Source organism: Periplaneta americana, chromosome 14, assembly GCF_040183065.1.
Source record: "Periplaneta americana isolate PAMFEO1 chromosome 14, P.americana_PAMFEO1_priV1, whole genome shotgun sequence".
In the NCBI taxonomy this organism is placed as follows: Eukaryota; Metazoa; Arthropoda; class Insecta; order Blattodea; family Blattidae; genus Periplaneta; species Periplaneta americana.
In genome coordinates, this window is record NC_091130.1 from 95,989,669 (window position 1) to 96,008,211 (window position 18,543).

At 33.3% G+C, this 18,543-nt stretch overlaps 1 protein-coding gene across 4 annotated transcripts in view; it reads left to right on the forward strand.

Annotated features, from left to right (window-relative positions):
* Positions 1–18,543, forward strand: part of SelR (methionine sulfoxide reductase SelR) — a 113,181-nt gene that overhangs the window by 46,791 nt on the left and 47,847 nt on the right. For 2 of the 4 annotated variants that reach the window (XR_011335935.1, XR_011335936.1), the window contains exons 3-4: positions 13,369–13,572; positions 17,192–17,344. Coding sequence is in view for 2 of the 4 variants with exons in the window: in XM_069845816.1 (XP_069701917.1) it covers positions 13,369–13,572 (204 nt within the window). In the remaining 2 variants the exon portion in view is untranslated. The remainder of the gene's footprint in view (positions 1–13,368; positions 13,573–17,191; positions 17,345–18,543) is intronic. The other 2 variants (XM_069845816.1, XM_069845817.1) reach the window with 2 other exon arrangements.

Below are 18,543 nucleotides of genomic sequence, written 5' to 3' on the forward strand. Positions count from 1 at the left end.
ATACAATAAATACTTCGTTGCTAAAGAAAGATGAACAGCAGATGAGTATTAATTTCAGTTTCTTTTGTTTTGCCGCATACCGTAAATCGGAAAGAATATTGAAACAATGCAGTTCAGTTAATTTTTAAATATATGTACTTGCAGGTTAAAATTTTGAGATAGTACTTTGAAGGAACTAATTTATCTTGTTGATTGTACATGAATTAATAAAAATGTGGAGTTTAAAAATAAGCGTTTTTTTTTTTTAATTTTAAAATATACTTTTATTATATATTTATCTGCAATGTACATATTGTATAATCTATATGTTAGAGGTGTATAAACTTGGAAATCCGGATATTTACTGTAGTTTGTTGGTAGAAGTATTTAATATCGCTCTTATGTTCTCTCATTTTAAAATTGAGCAGTTATTTTATTAGCTGATTTTCATGTCAAATAACTTTTCACTGAATTCCTAAGCTTTTTTTTTTATAGATCTCTGAAGTATTGACACTGGCACAAGACTGTAACAAAGACCACTAAGTCTAATACATTAATACATGCAAGCATAATGATAGGTGGGATTGCATTATTACTCGTAATTACATCAGAATGTTAATGTAATCAATATGATGCAAACAAGCTGGCTATAATGTTCAACCAATTAAGAACTGTATAGGCTGTCTTGTAAGAATAGAGTTTCAGTATTTAAGTTGTTGAATTATTTATCCCACATTTAAATCTTTTTTTCTTTCCTTTAATGTTAGTTTGTATTGCTTCAATTAGCATTGAATTTTAGGGTACTTATTTCCTCGTTATTCTGTGTATTTCATTATATTGAATTTCTGAAAAGCTAGCCACATCTCTTAAATAAATAAGTTGCATTTTATATTAGTTCAAACTAGGTTTAACTTATTATAAAGACATTTTAAAAGTCTGCTTTTGTGGTGTTCCTGTCAAAAATTCATTTCACTTTTATGTATATTAATAAAGGTAAAGGTATTCTTTATATATGCCATGCAGGTGCTTTGGGGACATGGAGATAGGGCTCCAGTCTTTCAGGACCTCGGTTGTATGGTCGGCTCCATGCTCTGACTGCCTTTTACCTCTGGGAAAGAATCAACACTCAATTTTATAATATGCTGAGTGAACCTTGAGGCCATTCTGAAAATTTTGGCAACGAGAAAAATTTCGTCACCACTTGGGATTGAACCCAAGACCTTAATGCTATTCATAAAATGAAAACGGATGTGGCTAGTTCAGAATCAGATGCAGTTGTGTCTACTAATCAATCCCTACCATCCTATGTGATAAGAGAAACCTCATGATGAGTATTTAATAAATTAATAGTATTTACGTGATGTGAATAAATCAACCTGCAAAACATGTCATTTTTATTGCTAACTTCTTAAAGGCTAATTTCACATTATTTTATTACTGGCACTTTAATTCACGAGATCTTTTTGAGTTCTAAATCTTTTATCTAATGTCAATTTTTATTTGAGGAGTAATTTTGTAGATAAGTAATATTCAGAATCATATATATATATATATATATATATATCTTAAGACCTGTCCATAACAGAATCTCATGGTACCATACTTTTTTTTTATGTTGTGCACAGGTTTCCATTGAGTAAGGTAAAAATAAGTCCATTTTATATACCTATTGGGTAGTGAAGTTTTGTAGCGCAATGTGTGATATTCTCCTATTGTTTTGATGAACCATATTTAACTTCATATAAGAAAAAAAGCTTAGCTTTTCATTGTTTTGCATTTTCACAAGAGAATACATTACATGCAAAGAATTACTGGACTTGTGAAAATAATTGAGGATTATTTTCTGAACGTAATTTGTAGCACTACAGGCACAGTTTTCTGCTACATTCTTGTTTTCCTTAATGTTTCAAAGAACTCAGAATCATTTTGTACAAATGTAAAATGTTCTAAATCCTTTAAATCTGAATAGCATCACAATACGTTTTCACATTCGATTCTTTAGAAGTTTCTTCTTCTGTTTCTTCAACATTGTCATCTTCCTGATCCTGTTCATTTCATTGGTCTTTCTTCTGATTTTCAGTGAATTGATTCAAGTCACTTAGTTGCAACATTCAGGTAGTCATCAGGTGTAAAATTAGCCTGAGTAAGAACAATCTGCAAGTTATCTGCGTTGTTGCAAGTGGTTTCGTGGGTATCATGCTCATCCCTGCCTTTCTAAAACAGGACTTCACAGTTTCTTTGTACAGTTGCATAACTGATTCTGCGATCCAAACTATCACAGAAATTGATCATGCAAGTTCAGAAGCAGACGAAACTGAATCCATGTTTGCAATAATGGATTGCATTACTAATTTGCAGTAATTCACTTTACTTTATTACACGTTGGTCCATAGGTTGTGTCACACTTGTCATGTTGGGCACAAAACATACATGTTTTGTGTTTCTGCAGGTTCAGATGTGGGTCATATGTTACATTGTCCTTGAACAAAAGAACATGTCTATTTTGTTTCCTCATCCTTTTGTTAGGTCCTTGCAGCCATTCTCCCATAATTTTATCAGTCATTCACGACTTTTTGTTCAACTTTCGTCACTGGAAGATTATGTTGATGTTCCTGGACACAGTGGTCTAGCTGCATTCCCAGTCACGAGGGTTTTTTTTATCTTTCCAGTTTTAAAACCACATAAGAACAAAGTAAGACGCTTTTTCGAAATTTTCCTTCCAGAGCATTTTTCACCTTTAAGATAATGTGTCTGGAAAAATAAACCTGTTTCGTTATAGTTCTCGATGTCTTGGTTCATAAGCTCCATTAATGCACAAGTTTCTCAGTCCATTCTGCCACACATTCCTTATTTATATCTGCAGTTTCTCCACAAACGCTGTTGAAAACAATAGAATGTCTTTTTCTGAAACTTTCTAGTCAGTCATTGGATACCTTAAAATGTATTATTCTTAATTATTTCTCTGCTACTTCTCTAGCTTTTTGTTGCAGAATGAGTCCAGACACACTGATTTTTTTGCCCTAGCACTTACAAACCAGTCCCACATAATTCATTTGTCTTTTTTTTTTCTCCGTGTCTTTCGGTTTCCTTTTCACAGAATCATTTCTGCTCAGCCACTCAGTCTTTATTTGCAATTTTGATTTTAGAATTCTGTACACATAGTTTTTCCTATTTTCAATTTATCCATAATTTACAATCCGTTTTACATAATTTTGTCAATAGGCTTTATCTTTCCAAAGCCTTTCTTTGGTTATAGTGTGCTCTCTCTTTTCTTTCAACCTTTTACATGTATGTAACCGCATATTTATTATGTATTCACTCTGACGATGCCATGAAATCATTGTATTTCCTAAGGCTAATAAATATCTATCTATCTATCTATCTATCTATCTATCTATCTATCTATCTATCTATCTATCTATCTATCTATCTATCTATCTATCTATCTATCTATCTATCTATCTATCTATCTATCTATCTATCTATCTATCTATCTATCTATCCATCCATCCATCCATCCATCCATCCATCCATCCATCCATCCATCCATCCATCCATCCATCCATCCATCCATCCATCCATCCATCCATCCATCCATCCATCCATCCATCCATCCATCCATCCATCCATCCATCCATCCATCCATCCATCCATCTAATCTACCTACCTACCTACCTACCTACCTACCCACCCACCCACCCACCCACCCACCCATCCATCCATCCATCCATCCATCTTTTCATAAAAACAAGGGTTTACACAATAAAAACAAGGGTTTACACATATCTGCCGCCTAGATTGTTTCATACTAGGTTTTTTCCTCTTCTCTTCTGACTTGAGCATCTGACTGTTTAGGCTTTTTCTTTTTCGTTAGTGCCATTCTTTAAAAAACAAGAAAAACAACAAGAGCTATAGATAAAATATTTATTACATAGTAATTGTAAGCAAAAACTTTTACTAATTTCAAAATCGTTTGCCCTCCATGAACACAGTGTTATCTTCCATTGACCAACTTAGTCCACAGAGGGGATGTCCTTGGAGGAGACAAAATTAGGCATTTCATTTTTTCATTGCTACTTTACAACATTGGTAGTTCTCATAAATTTGAATTACCGGTACATCTTAATACACAAGCAGAATTAGATTAAAACTGTTCCTGAGTAATTCCTAATTCATTATTGTGGTCACGGAGTATACAGGAAGAACTTTGCAAAACTTAAAATGATGATTGATTTTTAACATGCTCAACACAAGATGCATTAGTGAAAACAAGCTTTAATAGCTAAACAATATCACTTTCTTTTCCGTCAATTCAAGAGATACACATTGAGAGCTGCTGTACTCTATGAATATTTTGCTTCACTTTTATAGTTGTCCATGGAGTGAGATATAGATTTTTTTATACTTTATATTATTATTATTATTATTATTATTATTATTATTATTATTCTCAGATTACTAAATCAACGACAGAAAAAGTAGTTCTTAAATGGATCCCCACACAATGTGGTACTACTGGCAATGAAATGGCAAATCAGTTAGCGAAGAAAAGAACATCAATCATACAACAGCAAACAGGAAATGCTTCATACCACTCCATAGCCACCACTATCAAAAACAGGGTCAAGTAACGGTTTCATGAAGGGCTAATGAAACACACAGGACAAATCATGGAAGAATATAGCTGATAACATCCCGATGAATCCAAGACTCATAGCAGTTGCACATATCCTTATAGTTACAGGGCACAATTGTCTTGTCTCTCATTTACGCAGAATTTGAATTCTGGACAGCCTTCTTTGCCCACTTTGCAGTATGAAAGAAGATATGGATAATTCTCATCTTCAACCCTGCCCTGCACTCTGCTCTACAAACATCTATGACCGATATTGTGGAACACGTGCAAAACTCTTCCTAATACTTTTTTTTTTGTTACTTATTACTGTTATTATTTCAAACCTTTAGTCATTTACACATTGTATGTATTAAAAGAATGGTCATATAAAGTCCACACCTGTGGAGTAACGGTTAGCGCATCTGGCCTTGAAACCAGGTGGCCCGGGTTCGATTCCCGGTCGGGGCAAGTTACCTGGTTGAGGTTTTTTCCGGGGTTTTCCCTCAACCCAATATGAGCAAATGCTGGGTAACTTCTGGTGTTGGACCCCGGGCTCATTCCACCGGCATTATCACCTTCATCTCATTCAGATGCTAAATAACCTAAACTGTTGATAAAGCATCGTAAAATAACCCACTAAAATAAAATAAAAAAGGTCATATAAAGTTTTAAGTTGCATTAGATAGTAAAAAAAAAATATATTATTATAGCAATTCCTGCCTTAACTTGCAGACCAGAATCATGGACATTAACAATAAGAGACATTTTAAGAATCAAACCAACAAAAATGAGATTTCTCAGACCAGTAAATAACAGGCTATACGTTGCTGGATCATACAGTGACGATATCCGAAATGAATTGCAACTTTCAAACAAAACTCGACATGAAAAACTACAGGAATGGATTCCTCATATAGAGAGAAGAAAAAAATGTATTACAACATTGATCCAGAAATGCATAATTACAGAGTTATCAGACTTACCATTTGGAGTGCTTTGTTCACGTATCAGATGAAATGTTCAAAGTGACCACCTCCTGCCTGAAATGTCCTATGTAGTGCGTACTGTTAGGTCGCCACAATGTGTGCATGGAGAGTTAGTTCGTCATGCACGGTACTGCATTCGAATACACCAAAGACTTTGTGTCCCCAAAGGTCAAAGTCCAGAGGGTTTCAATCAGGAAAGCATGGTGGCCAAGCAGTTGGTCCACCTTTAAAAATCCAGTGCAATCTGCACATTGCATATCATTCTTGGTACAAGCGATGTGCCCTCAAAGCATTACCATCTGCCAAACCATACATGTAACGCAAGTTCTTTGTTTATGTACATCACAGTAGACTGAAAACCACAGAAAACAGACTTCATACAAACCTATCCAGTGTTGCCAACTCGAAACTTAAAAACTCGCTAAGATACAATATAGAAACCGCTAAATTGCTATATTGCCAATGTAAAAATAAGATTATTTTACGGCTGTGAGTGTTAAAAAAACTGTTAAATCCCTATGTGAGCAATGCAAATTTCATAAATTTTACCTGCTAAACTAACACTGAAAAATGCTAGATCTAGCGAGAAAACTGCTGAATTGGCAACACTGAACCTATCAAATATGGTAACTTAACTTGAGACTACGGGAAATCATTTGCAGTTGCTAAGAGATATTCAAGTCAGCATCAGCATCAGCATCAGCATCAAGTCAATTTAATTCGCAACATGATTACTCATGTAACAATTGTAGCCAGTCTGGCATTTTTGTCCAGCGATCAAGGCATTTCAGCATGCACTAATATTAATAAAAGTTCGGATAACTCTGTAATTATGCATTTCCGGACCCATGTTGTAATACATTTTTTCCTTCTTTCTATTTCAGAAATCCATTCCTCTAGTTTTGTTACACCCTGTATAGAAACAACACATGATATAAATGACATTTAGTTTAAGAATAAGGACACTGCGGCTGCAACAGTGGAAACTTTGTTCTCATATGACTACTCTAAAATTGTATGCAGTAAAGAATAGTTCAAAAGCTGTCTTGGTAGCCTCTACGTTCCAAGTAGCACTGTCATTCACTTTGCAAAAGTAACCAGTACCTCTAATAGGACTGAGGAAGCAATTCTTAGAATTTATATTTCCTCATTACAGAAAGTATTGTGAAAGTATTGTGATGCTGCAAAAAAATTCATTTAGAGATTTTCGCTGAAATACACGTTTTCAGCATCCTTTATGCAGAAAAAAATAGTTTTGGATATTCTGTCTGCAGTCTGTGTGCAGTAGCCTACAGTAAAACCTCGTTAATCTGTACTAATTGGAGGGGATAAGTTGACCGGTTTAACGAAAATCCGGATTAACTGAAATAACCTAAAAGAACAGTGGAAAGTGCTTTAAAACTCCATTTATAGCAACAAAACACGTTTATTATGGTGTATTTAAAGGGCATACCTGTATACTACCAGTATACAGTACAGTAAAATATAAAGCAATACATACAATGCAGTACAATTTTTAATACAATAAGTGTTAATATTGTAATTCCATAGTTCTAATGTATAAAAGTATGTCTTAAAACAAGGTTCTTTAATTTTTCCAAACTCGTAGGTTTTTTTGCCTGTCCAGATTAAGTGAAGTCCGGCTTATCTGGGTCCGGGTTAACAAGGTTTTACTGTACTTCTAAACTATCTATTGGGCGAATTTTGATTTTGTTGATCTCTAATGTCTTCAAGTCAGTTTATCGAGAAATCATATATATGAAATTAATTTTTAGTAAAAATAGTACATTTTTATTTGAAATCAAAAGACAAAATAATAATAATAACTTGAAATCTATTCTAATTATTTTTTTTTCCTTGCTTAAGAAGAGATAAATTTAGTAAGCTGTTCATTGTGAACCCAGACCCTATGTTTCGTAACAGTTTATTATATGCAGACTTATTTATATTTATCATTGCGAATTATTTTTAACTTCAGTAGATTCAAAGGTTAGAGTACCTTTGGTGAAGAATGTGTTAATATTATACAATTAGCATCTTTTGCCATAAACATGTTTATTACGTGTAAGTGAACGAAAGAAAAGTCTTATATATTATAACAATCATGTTACTTTTAAATGGCAATGACTGTAAATATAAAAATATTACAAATGATTGCAATGTATGTATAGTTATTTTACATAAATTTATGAAAAACTAATTACTTTTATCTACTTATTAGAGTTTATCATTGAAGCCAAATGATTATAGAGAATGTTTCTTGTATGTAATACAGAGTACGAAAATTCATAATCTTATTTTGATGTATTTTATCGGGTGAATGATTTTACTTGGATTTATTTAATACCTTTAGTACAAAAAAGTAAACTTTAATGATATCATTTATACATGATAAAGGAAATGAATAATGCATTTCCTTTATCATGTGAAATGCTTACCACATATAAAAAAGAATATGTATTACTTCCCTGGCTTTCTATTTATTTGTTTATTTTACTTTAGTTATATTTATTTGATTATTTATTATTTATTTATTTTATAATGTGCTGTCCTCAATGTGGGATTGAATTTGCGATACTAGCGTCCAAACACAAAAATTGTAATAACTAGGCTGCTAAAATTGACATCTTTAACCATTTATATTTTTGTTACTTTCTTGTAGAAGTTGACAACAATTAAATATATTTATCAAAAATCATGTAATAGAAATTTTATTTGAACAAGACAAGTACTAATATCAGAACAGTTTTATTAGGTTTTCATTGGATATATTTTCTCACGTGTTTTTTATTGCTACTCCACTAATTACAGTACAGATATTTACTATCGGTACCTTTCAATTATATATAAAGAGAAATAATCTTTAGAGTTCCTAATTAGTAAATCAATCATTATTGCATCATATAACAAGTGCTTGAAGTACCTACAGATTTGTTGCATTTGCTCATCAGAGGTGACTCTTATTCCTCTAACAACCAGCCTGCATGGACCTATCCAACTTATAGTCTCCATTTATGCAAGCTAAGCTTTAGTGATGTTAAAATTAACATTAATTAAATCTAGAATAATAACATTTTCATGTGGAAATGTATATATGCTGTATTAATGGATTATATTTAAAATCAGTATGTGACTTCTTTCAATGCCTCAATCATTGTTTATCTAATGAGGAAAGTTTCACATTTGCCAATGGTAATATAGTTCATGCTTTGAAATGTAACAGAAAAATATTTAAAAGTTAAATATGAAACTGCTGATTTGCGTATGATAGGTTTTGTTTTTTCGCTGTTGTACTTTATATTAAAAATACCATTACCTAAATTTGTGCAAAAACTGCCTATTCAGTAAAATAAATCACTATTCAATAAAAGACAATCGCTTTATATTTTTGTACCTAAGGTATGTTTATTTGAACTTATACTTTCGTATTTCAAAAATATAATGTAATATTACCGATCATTGCATTATACAAACAGCAATTCGGCATAATACAGTGTGTTTCACTAGTTTATGATGGGTCACACATCAGCCACTTGTGTGGTTGTTACTCCAGTCCTCAGTCTTCCATGCTACCATGCCCTCTCTGAATTAAAACTTAAGTATATGTAATGCATCATGGTTTGGTACTCATTCTCTTCACAGTAGCTGCTGAAAGTGATGTCCATTTTCTCTAACACTTGTTTCACATCTTCTCAAGAAATTGTCATTCACATACAACAGTTCCTGTAGTATATGAAGATTTGTTGTGTACACTTTGCTTTTTTAGCACTCCCAGAGATAAAAATCACAATTTGTGGAATCTGGGGAATGAGGAGGTCACAAATTCCTACTAATATTCTGCAGCATGGTTGCCAGATTTTTATGAGTAGTAATAGCTGATTTGCGAATTGCATGTAGTCGAAAGTCGCCTTAAAGGAAAAAACTAATATCACTATAGGCCAATATCAATAAAATTAAATGAAAGTATGCAGCCCATATTACTTACATATTTAAATTGTATATGGTTGTCATCTCAAAATTATAAAAGTTAAACCATGTGTACTGTGAACGTAATATGTACCGTAATATTACTACTAAATTGTTTGAGTGTTTCGCGTTGTATAGAATTCATTAAAATAATAAAAAGTCTTCTTCCTTTAGATCAGTTTCATTCATGTCTACACATTGTCCTTTATGAAATAACACTGGATTTCTGTTATTCTCCATCCACTCATTTACCTGAAGTTCAATACATGTATCATCATGATGTCGACATCCATCTTTGCTATCAATACTGAAAGATCGTTTTGATACCTTTTCTTCTTACAAGATATACTTTCTTCAGACAGGTATTAATTTTGTCCTGTAAAGTGTCAAGTATCCTGCAAACACTAAATTTATTTATTTAAACTTAGTATGGTACTTATTCAAGACTGTAAGACGAATTAGAGTAAGTAAGTGAAAACTGAGTTTGTAGTTGGACTTCCTTGAAAAAAGTTCTGAAGTAATTTCCATGTAGTCAGTCTTAGGCACAACCAGATGCTACAACTCATTTTTGTGGTCATAGTGGCTCTTATATAATTTTACACTACTATGATTCAGCTGGTGCAATCTAATTTACAGACATCTTGTGACTTGGTACTTCTTTGCATTCTGATAATTATGTTGGTTCTTTTCCTGAAAAAGAAAATAATAGTTTAATTTCCAGAATTACAACAGTGATTGAAGCATTATTTATGAATTCATTACTGACCATACTTATTCAGAATATGTCCACGATATTTTGACTTTTCTTCCCCTTAGTGTCTATCATTTTGTCAACTTAACATTTCCCCCCCCCCCCTCTATATTTCCACCCATGTAGTGAAATCTGTGTAAAAGAAATCCAGTGTCATATGTGTTCACATCACTACATTGCATAATTTTTATACTGTGCACATTTATTTGTCTTCAAAACTGGAAACCCCTTTCATCATATTCTTGACTATTCTCATGTTTTCTTTCCAAATGAATCCACAAGTTCACATTGAATTTAAATGATGTGTCACAACCTTCTAAACACTCACACATTCGAACATCTTTGTTACACGTATTTGTCTGTTTTTCTGTTATATTATGTACTTTTACTTTATATTTATTGACATTTGTCTGGTATGAAAAAATCTTTATTACACTATGGAAACAACATACTCATGTTCAAAATCACTGAATATTGGAATGAATTTACCTACGATTTTCACATTCGTGCTTATATTTGTAACATGTCTTCATGATAATATTGATATTGGATATGGAATGACTTCCTGCAAGATACAGAATGGATTCCGCATTTAGTGCTTATTACCTCCCATCTGGAAGACAACTGCAGTAACTCACGTGCTTGTATATAATATGCAACATATTCCTTCATTTAGCCGCTACTCTTTGTTGGAGGCTAGTTGCAGCATCCACAATCTTGCACACTGTGCTGTTGGGAGTATACCGTTAACTGTGTCTGTCATCAACTTGTTTCGTAGCTCTGTTTTCACAATATTGTACTCTGAAAATACATTTCACACCCTTGCTTGAATGCAGGAAACACAAGGTATCTAGGGCAAAATCTTTATATGGATGCTCACTGAGCAAGTTTTCAAATTTCCATTCAATACCTGCATTCAAGATCATTGTGTTGGAATATTGGAACAATCAGCTAACTTTAACTACTGATCTCTTGGAATTTGCTTCATCATGACATCTTACACTGCTTGCTGCTGTTTTTCTGGAGAATGATCACATTTTCAGTTATGCTAGAAGTAGGCATTATGCCAAAATAATTATTCTAGATCAAGGTTGCAGAACTGGGGAAGAAAGGGGTGGAAGCATGGGGAAAGAGTTTGTTCCCCCATCCACAAGGCCGGAGCCTTCAATGATGTTTGGCAAACACACTGTTCTCTCTTCTCTTCCCCCTCTACCGTACAGTGATGTGAGGGTTGCAGGGAAGGGATGAGTTATGTGTTCTGGCTTATGACATGTGCTTTAACTGCAGCACAGTTTTGCATCCCTGTTCTAAATGCTATATTAATTAAAATGCTGATGCTCTAGCGTAATTATGCCAGAGTTGGTAATGCCAACTCCTATTATATGCTTATTAAAACACACATGTCCCCATCTAACCGAGAGATCATGACAGCACACAGTGGCAGTGACCAAGGGAATGATTATGCAAGCAGCTGACATGCAGTTCATCATAGACTGGCAAAGCATACTGGACTATGCAATATAGTCATTCTCATATTAATTTCTTAGCTTATGTTTCATTTATAATGTTATATGCGCACCAGAAAAATTACGTGGAAAATAAAGTTTAATAGGTTCTTTCATTGAACAAAGTGACAATTGGGAACTGTAAAACTGCCCTCAACATATATTAAATGTAAAATGTTTTCTTTTATCACTTCTTGTATTATAATAAATGGGAAGAGGGATGGCAAACAAACAAAAGGTCACTGATAATATTATTTTATAACATTATGTTACTTCTATTTTATACTTTTTATTGATGTATGATATATGGTAGATACATATAACTGATATGTTTGTTGCTTTAATGTTTTAATTATAAAATGTGTGTATCTGTCCATAGTATAATACAAAATAGCATACCATAGCATTTTTATTTCATGAACGAGAATCCATGTGTTCATTGTTTTCAAGAGAGACCAGGCATCTTATAAAATCCTATTGTCTTTTCGTGTTGTAGTTAACATCCATCAGTACAAACAAATTATGTACTGAGTATAATGCATAATAAAACTGCAGTATTTTATTCTAAAGAACTGTCATAAGATAACCTGCATTCAACACATTGTCATTGTAATGTTATGAAGCTCTTTTAAAAACAAAAAATAGCCAATTTTTTAAATTGTTAGTAGTGGGAGATAGGTCATACTGTGGATTGGTCTTTGAAGTCATGTTTACGTTTACTGTGGATTGGTCTTTGAAGTTATTTTTATGTTGGTAAAAGACGCCACTACGGATTTTTTTAAGGTTTGTCAATGCCTTTTGTCGTTAATTATTTTTAAAATCAGTTCTCATTCAACTGTTAGCAGACTTTAGTTATTTTTATGGCATTTGCATATGACGGTGTCTTTATTTGTAATCAAGACAAATGTTGTTCATAATAAGATAAGTACTTTAGTCACATTACAGATTGACTTTAATTGCGATGTTTGTAACTTATATTACATATTTGTTCATTTTAATTCTAGTAAAAATATTTTAAAATAGTGTAAATGTACTTTTGGGGAAACTGAGACGTAGATGGGAGGATAATATTAAAATGGATTTGAGGGAGGTGGGATATGATGGTAGGGACGGGACTAATCTTGCTCAGGGACCGATGGTGGGCTTATGTGAAGGCAGCAATGAACCTCCGGGTTCCTTAAAAGCCATAAGTAAGTAACTAAGTAAGTAAGTGTAAATGTACAAATTTAGCAAGGATCAAAGACTGATAATGAATTAAAAGAAGAAATAAGAATCTGATTCTCAAATATGTAAATTTCAAAGTATATTTTAATATTTACATTTTTGATGAGTGGTGAACCAAGATAACATAACATCCTGGTAGCTATATTAACAGTGATCTGAGTTTATCTTTCCACCCCTTGACCAACATCGCTTGTCTTGCTTGCTGAATTGGTGATTGGTTCATACTTCTTGTTTCTCTCTCTTGCAATCCTTCATTGTCCTTTTCCATCCTCTCATACACTCGCTCCCTTTATGACTCAACTGTTCAACAACTTGAAAATACCATAATGAACAACACATCAGTTGGCGGCAACCTTCTATTATTAATCGCGAACCCAGGAATGATCCGGACGGAGGTGACTTGCTCACATTGTGGTGCACATTTGGGTCATGTGTTCAATGATGGTCCAAAACCTACGCGCAGAAGATTCTGCATCAATAGTGCTTCTCTCAACTTTCATCCAGCAGAAGGAAGTTCGGCTGCAGAAGGAGATGTCAGTACAAATGGTCAGTAGCAAATGTTTATCTACTGGTGTTTAAATAATGTCTGTATTGTTGATTGCATCAGTGAAAAGGTTTTTAAGTATTGGCCGATAACCATTAGAGAGTTTTCACACTCCACCAGCCCATAATTCATTAACATTATCATAACTTCATTAATCACAGAGCCGATTAAAATCGAGATACTTTGGCTATTGCAGTAAGCGGAGGGGCTAATCAAAAGCAGATAATATGAATCATAACGTTATGGTAAAACCATGGCTTTTCAATGGATTCAGTATTACCCACGATATTTGCCTTCTGAGGAAGGTATTAGCTGCTGTTACTCCCAATGAAGACTGCTCAAAATGGGCAATGATGTAACAAAATGTACTAGAAGGTACATAGAAGAATTATTGAGTGAGAACTGTGAAAGAGTAGGTCCAAAATCAGCATCGATTATAAAAAGAGTGAGACAGAACGAATATTTGCAAGTATGTAGAACACACATATATATATTTTTTAAGTTTATTGCTTTGTATAATCAATCGTAAATTTCATACCTATGGTTCTGGAGAAGTATTGCTTAGAGTTACTCTTGTTTAATGGTTGTGATATTAATTATTTTAAATATGCTTTTGTTGTATCAGCAGATATGGAGCATACTTTTTCTATGTATGAAACATGTCGTCAGATGACAAAAATAGAGTTTTTCTTTCACAGATTTGAGAATGATTATGTTTGTTCATTGTAACTCATCATTACATAAATAAATAATAGGTAAATAGACAATAATTATTAATTCAAGACTAGTTTAGAAATATAACTTCACTTTGTATAACCAATTAACTCAAAATAAAAAGTACTTAATAATTTAACTTCACAAAATAAGTTTTATCTCTTGAGCCAACTGTATTGCTGTCAGCATCAGACCGTCTATCTTTTTTTTTTTTTTTTTTTTTTGCCATAGTGCAAGTTCCAGTTCCATGTCTCGCTCTTGAAGAGCCAAGCTAAGCAAATCCAGATATTGTTTTTTTACCCCACCTCAGATATTTTATGTTGCATAGTGAACAGATAGTAGTACTTTATCCTGGCCGTAGTCATGTCCAGACAGCGGATTTTTGGTTCCTACACAGCGACAAGATGTCACATTCCTTGGCATATGGAGGGCAGTGGCGGCTCATGACCAAATTATTTGGCAGGGCACAACTTAAAACACTAATATTGGATTAATTGAATCCATAGGTTCCTCACTACACGAACATAGGCTTGTCATACTGAATAATTGCTGAAAATTTCAATAGCAAAATGTAAATATAAAGATTGTATTATACACTAACCTTTCTATTTATAGATGAAGTCCATTCTTCGATCCTTAGCTCGAACAAATACTTCGATAACTCGCTGGTTGAAGTTAGGAATCAAACGCACCATTTTACTCTCAATTGAAAGCATTGCTAATGCTGTCAGTCTTTCTTGGCACAAACTCTGCTGTCGAAAGCTAATTGCCTTCCAGTTAGTTCACTAACTTTATTCATATTGAAGTGAACAAGCACACAACGAACACTAATGTAACTAAATTCACACTTAAAATAAAAAGGAAGAGAATTATTAATAACATTCAGAATTTAATAATTGCCGCTATGAATACAAATGCAGGAACCGAGAACATGTATTTCATGCGGTTGTCAATGTTGCCAACACTCTTAATAAAAAAGTAGCCTACCATAATTTTGAATATAGCTAAACTTCTATATTAATAATGTTAAACGGTTTAATTTTAGTAGCTAAATTAATCGGAAAACATAGTTTAGCATTGCCTCTGATATGAAATTTAGCAATTACAGTAACTAATCTAAAAAAAACTAGATCTAGCTACAGAATAGCTAAGATGGCAACTTAATTGGTTCTTCGGGTCATGGCAGTGTTACCATGATACTTCTATAAGCTTCCTTCTTGCTCTCATCACGTTCTATACATTGTTTTAAAACCATTTGCGCATGTGCACAGGATGACCACGCCAGTGACAGAGCCCTGGCCAACACTTCCCCTCTTATCTTCTTGATCCCACATCACTTCACACCGCTCTTCTTGCACTTGAAACTCTGAGTTATCTGTGCGCATGTGCAAAGGATGAGCACTAGAACTACTAAGCCCCAGCCAGAGAATTCCACGATTCCACTCACTCGCTGTAGCTGAAAGCATTCACATTTCATAATATGTTTATGCCTGAATGGAAGCTCTTAAATCATTAAGTTTTGAGCCGATAATTTTAAGCAAAAATTTATTTTTTTTTTTTGTGGGAAAATAAAACGAATTGGGGGGGGGGGCACGTCCACATGTGCCCCTTAATGCGAGCCGCCACTGATGGAGGGAGTGTAGCAATGAATTCAGTGACCTCTCTGGAACTGATGTACACCTAACTTTCAGTATCAGGATCGAAAATCCGCTGTCTGTTCATAATATAATATTCCATACTCATTTTATAAAATAATACTCTGCAACAATCAGTCTAGCACTATCATAACCTCACATTTTATCAGAATGCAGTTTTTGTTTTTAGATCGGGCCACAATTTGTAGAATTTCTTCCATTCTATTATTAAGAAGAAATATACAATGACAGCAGCTTAACAATAACAATAATTAAATGAGCGAAAGAAATGAGCACAACAAACAAATTTACCGAGCTTACAATTGTTATTGCGAAAACTCTTATTTTGGTACCATATGTTAATGTACATACATCATCAATATGTCACTATTAACGTGAATTATATAGCTATAATGTTAACGAATTACAGCTGGGTGGAGTGCAAAAACTCTCTATTAAGTTAATGTTTTGTGTGTTATTTAATATCTATACTAAATTTCAAGATTTTTTTTATTAGATTTTAGAGATGTTTTCTTGCAAATAATGTTTAGATAAATTATTTTAAGACTGACATAATATGGCAATAATATATAATTAGTTCATCACTTTGATGACTTACAGTAAAGCATTGATTATCTGAAACAATTGGGGATGGGAGGTGTTTGGATAACTGATTTTTTGGATAACCCATCATTTACGAAAACAATTGTACTGGTGTCATAAGAGCAGTATGAAACAAAGAAACACTGATATTAAACACAAAACTGTAAATATATATTTTGTATCACGAACCGGCTGGCCCAGCGTTGCAGCGCTATGCGGAACTTCTACATAGCACATGCGAATTTCAATTTGTCGACTTGAATGCTTTCGGTTGATCGGTATTCGGATAATCGATGCTCTACTGTATAACTTAGCTTCTCAGAGATATTAATTGAATTACATCTATTAACTTATTAACCACAAAAGGAAATTATTCTACCATTACAATGCTACTCAAAATCTTATTTCAAATTTCTAAGAACTCACTTGTGGTGAGAGGCTGAGTGTATTTCTGTAGCACTCTTTAGAATATAATGTTACATGTAAAAGAATTCAGCATTCATTCTCAACATTGTTATCAACGAAATATTTCTAGAACATGGCAAACTATATTGTATTTTAAAGAATGCTTAAATTTTACAATATGTTTCTTACGATATTTTTATATTTTAAATTGATATTTCTGAAAATATATGCTACTTGTTACGCATGTTCATCTGCACTTTTTCAGAAGAACCAGAACAAAAATGTCTACTTATGTAATATTGAATGTTAAATACGAAGATGACCATGGAATTACAGATTTTACCTGTGTTTATAACCTGTAAGTTACGATGATTTCATAGGATGAATTGTGATTATTTGCATACCACCATATTATCAGGTAAAGAAATATTATAATACCAGTATGTTACATTTCTAATAAATGTGTAAAAAAATTAACGTGTAAACTGCAGTTTACTGAACAATTTAGATTGAGTTTAAGTATAAATTTTGCAATGCCTGTTTCGTTATTATTGTTTCAAATAGTTTCTGGAAAGAGAAATAAATTAACATATTTAGGAGTTAAGTGCACTTGTTGTGAATTTTAATTACTGTGTACAAAATACTGTATACATAATTTTAATGACACAGGATTAGACAAATAAATGACAGAGCTGTACACATTACAAGACACAGTCTGGTGTTACAGATTCAAAAATCATTCTGGATCCTTGCTCAGATATACATCTGCTGCATAATCCTGCTTATTTGGAAGATGGGAAGCATTTAAACTTTGGTCATAAATGCCAGACATGTTGAGATATGGAGACTGTATGATGAAAATAACAACTAAATATTAATTAAATGTAAATATGTACACCTATCAGTATCTTTTTACGTATATTTCTGAAATGATCGTCCTTCATGTCATAGGCATTCTTGCCTACTCTACAAGTTGTGTCAACAACACATTGCAATTAGTCCTATGAATTATAGCGAAATTTCCTTTGAGTGTAGGGTTACCATGAGAAGAAATTCTATAGGAGGACATGGAATCTAAAATAAGAGGACATTTCTGAAAAAAAGTAGGACTTTTTAAGAATTGGTTGAACAAAATTAAAGATAAAAACAATGGCTCACCTTAGACAGTTTTCTCACTAGTTGCTGGATCATTATTACATTTGTACCCTACTTATCGGTGGAGCCCACTTTGTGCACAAGAGTCTGAAGGGACGAACAAATAACTATGGAACTGTTCACAGGACATGTCCTTGAAATTATATTTCACCATGATGATACCTCTGACTGTCTCCGTTAGCATGCGATTTCGTTCTTTTGTTCATTGAGCAGATATTAGGGAAAATGCTCTCTCAGCACTTCCACTCTTTCGAATTCTGCACACCTCAACACCAAATTACCTTTCGTCTCGTTTCTCTTATCTATATTCTAACCACGACGTAAATACCAGATCACTTATCTGTGGCACGCTAAATATACCTCTTCATAGAACATCTTGTTATTCCTCATCTTTTACAATATCCACCTCGCGTCATTGGAATTCCTTGTCACAAAGTATTAGGGGCTGCAAGACAACAAACA